Source organism: Triticum dicoccoides, unplaced genomic scaffold (genome assembly GCF_002162155.2).
Source record: "Triticum dicoccoides isolate Atlit2015 ecotype Zavitan unplaced genomic scaffold, WEW_v2.0 scaffold108895, whole genome shotgun sequence".
NCBI classification, from domain to species: Eukaryota; Viridiplantae; Streptophyta; class Magnoliopsida; order Poales; family Poaceae; genus Triticum; species Triticum dicoccoides.
This window is the reverse complement of record NW_021175064.1, coordinates 9,055-12,164: the sequence shown is the minus strand read 5'-3', so window position 1 is coordinate 12,164 and position 3,110 is coordinate 9,055. Positions and strand designations below refer to the sequence as shown.

At 48.4% G+C, this 3,110-nt stretch overlaps 1 protein-coding gene across 1 annotated transcript; it reads right to left on the bottom strand.

Annotated features, from left to right (window-relative positions):
• Positions 1-1,211: 1,211 nt before the first annotated feature.
• On the bottom strand, positions 1,212-2,455 carry LOC119342905 (ervatamin-B-like). Its single transcript, XM_037614193.1, has 2 exons — positions 1,912-2,455; positions 1,212-1,816 (listed from the first exon to the last, which is right to left on the bottom strand). The coding sequence occupies exons 1-2, from the start codon at positions 2,453-2,455 to the stop codon at positions 1,212-1,214; spliced, it is 1,149 nt and encodes a 382-aa protein (XP_037470090.1).
• Between the last annotated feature and the right edge of the window lie 655 nt (positions 2,456-3,110).

The window sequence follows — 3,110 nt, the reverse complement described above, 5'->3', positions numbered from 1 at the left end:
TCGCCGCCGAAGCAAAGGCGATGAACAACCTAAAAATCTAGACTACGAATGAGTAAAAACGATTCACACGCGTGGATCCGGCGACCCCCCTCACCACCGACGACTGAGGTCGCCGGCGGAGGGGAGCCGCCGGAGAACGGCGTTGGAAGATCTGCCTCTGGCGGCGGCTAGGGTTGTAGCCGCCAGGTACGAGAAGAAAACGTATCGACTACAAGAAGCCGCTGTCGTCCCCAACTCCACTTGTCATCCCCTTCTCTGTTCCGCTCGTGTATCTTGCCAGTAGGCCCATCAACAGAGTATTAGGTCGCTGACATATTAAAAAGTACTCCATTTCTAGATCTCTAAATGGCATCATAATTCGTCACATATGAAGAAGAAATCTTAATTACTTGCAATGAAGCATACTAGAATATTATTTCTCATACACTAGACTAGTACATATTGGAATATTATTTCTCGCAAAGTGGCTCTGATGCCAATTATTGGTGCCGAGACCTCAAGCCCTAGCTAACCGCACCCCTCTCTCTCTCTGTATGTGTGTGTGCGCGCGCGCACCTCTCTCCCGCCATGGCACGCACCAAAGAGAGGAAGAAGAAGATCCAACAGATGACACAGTGGGTTTTCATCGCACGAATGCCCGCTGCACAAACGGCAAATTTCTGAGCTCGTACTCTGACACCAAAGCCATTACAACGAACTGGCACGCTCTGGCCGCGGCCACCACGAGCACGTACTCGCCCAGCTCGCGGCGAGCCCACAACAGAATGGCTCGATCGCCCGGACCAGTTCGCCAACGGCCTCCTACTCCTACGGTGTGTCACATCGCACCCAAACACTACCCACACACGCACGCCAGTCACGCACCCGACACGCCCGCGCGCGCACACATGCACGCCCAACGCGATCGCCGTGTCTTATTGCCAACAATCATCATTTTAGTAGATGTACTAAGCAAATGAAATAACGTTCTGCACATGGTGGCGTTACAAATAAGTTGACACCTTGCCATCAAACCAAATCAACAGAAGTTTCAAACTATTTTTCTTTATGACATAGAACTTACAAACTTAATAAGTACAGATCCTTATTTTTGAAAGGGAGTGAAGGCCTATTAGCACATGCAAAGCACGTAGGCAGTGTGCACATGCAGGCAAGAATTACGAAATTGGACAAATTAAAATGGATGGATCTGAATATAAAGGAAGCACGCCTTAATCAGTCGATCTTCCAGCTTCCATCAGGGGATAGACCGGGCTCGTAGCAATGCCACACTGCCCCGATGGATTTTTTGTTTCCCTCTTCATTCGAATGTAGCCTTTTTCACCCCATGTCGCCCCCCACGAATTCTTCACGATCCAGTACCTGGCCCCATTTTGCTTCTGTTGCCCATAACCTACGACGGTGACGGCATGGTTGAGACTAGCACCACATGGCCCGTTGTAGGTGCCCCGCTTGTAGTGGGGGAAGTGTCTGCCATGTACTGAGATCAAAACGGCTACCGGTTGGATCGCCACAGCGTTCCTCAGCGACACCTCGCTGTTGCTCTTGACTCGGATCGAGCCAGTGATCTTTGCCGCCGACTTGCGGTTGATCAAGCACCTACCTACGGCTGCCTTGTATCTATAGGAAGACGCGGCAGTGATCCCTCCATTTGTTTTGATCCACTGGAAGGCTTCGCTAGGTAGGCCGCCATTGCAGCCGCGTTCAGCACGGTCGCAATCTACCAGTTGTTGCTCCGAAAGAGGCACCAGAATCCCTCTCTTTATCTTGTGTATTCCTTCAATAGTAGCCACCGCGGAGAATGCCCAGCAACTTCCTGCAGTTGTATATCAATGCTTAACATAATAATTGACATGGTATATTGTACATAGCTAGTGGAGGAAAAATATTAACAAGAGATGTTGTGTGTACCACAATCCCGTTGGTCTTTTACGGGGGTGACGGCGCCTCTCTTCCTCCAGTCCATGCTCCTTGGCGCGCTCGCTGAGAAGTTGGCGTACACGGTATTTGTGCCCACGCGACCCACTGGCCCAGCATGGGTGGCGATAATCTGCTCATCTTGCTCACCATCTTCTCCATGCTCACCCTTCGGAATCTGGCCGGTATAAAGCGCCATGAACTCTTGATTTGTAATGTCGGTGAAGGGACCCTCCCCAAGCTCGTACGTGAGCCCAGAGGTGGCCGCCTTGGCATTCACGGCCTCTATGTACCTGATGTTCCTCCTGTATAGCCCGAACCGACGAACCTTCTCAGCGGCCGTGGAGTAGGATTTGTTCTGCACCTTCATCCACGCGTGGAAACGGTTCATCATCGGATCATGGTGGTTGCCAGAGTGCTCATCAGCACTTGTCTGCAACGACTCCGAAGAGCAGCCGGCTAGCATCAGGCAGCTCATGGCAAGGAGCACCAACACAGAACATCTACAAGTGGTGAAACTGAGCGTGTGGCCAGTCATTTTGATTTTGATGGTAATGCTAGTGTGTTTGGTGGTGATTGGATGCCGTTCATGCTCAGCTTGGTTGTGTTGCTTTTATAGGCGGTATGAAAGCAGAGCTATATGCAACAAGTAACATGACCTCCTCCAAAAAACAAAGAAGTAACATGCATGACAGTCAGACGCGCAGTTAAGGATTCCATGTAACGCTGCTTACGCAAGCCGCATGTACGTCATGATAGCTCACGTAAAACCATCTATACGTATGGCTTTGAATTAAAGAAATGCCTAATGATCAACACTTTCCACGGCCATGAAACCATTGCAGGATGCCACCATACAAAAACAACCAAATAACAAAAAGAAGGCAGGATAAGGACACAAACTAATACAAATTGAAAATATGAGGTATGATCTGTTGGTGGCTCACCTGTTTGTTTTTGTGTTAGCCATACTACCTGTTTGTATAGATTTATCTGCTCTATGCGTAGTATGTTCTCACATGGTCAAATATCTCCATGCAAAAAAAAAAATCTTAGGATGAGATTAATAATATTTTTATTACCATCATTACTGATTGTTGCATCAAATAATACCTGTTTGTATAGATGCATCTGCTTTATGCGTAGTATGTTCTCACATGGTCAAATATCTCCATGAAAAAAAATCTTAGGAT

Bases quoted from the DNA above. Each gene is read 5' to 3' on its own strand.
- LOC119342905 (XM_037614193.1), bottom strand. From the start codon at position 2,455: ATGACTGGCCACACGCTCAGTTTCACCACTTGTAGATGTTCTGTGTTG. The intron at 1,817-1,911 runs GTACACACAACA...ATACAACTGCAG, and splicing joins AAAAGACCAACGGGATTGTG to GAAGTTGCTGGGCATTCTCC.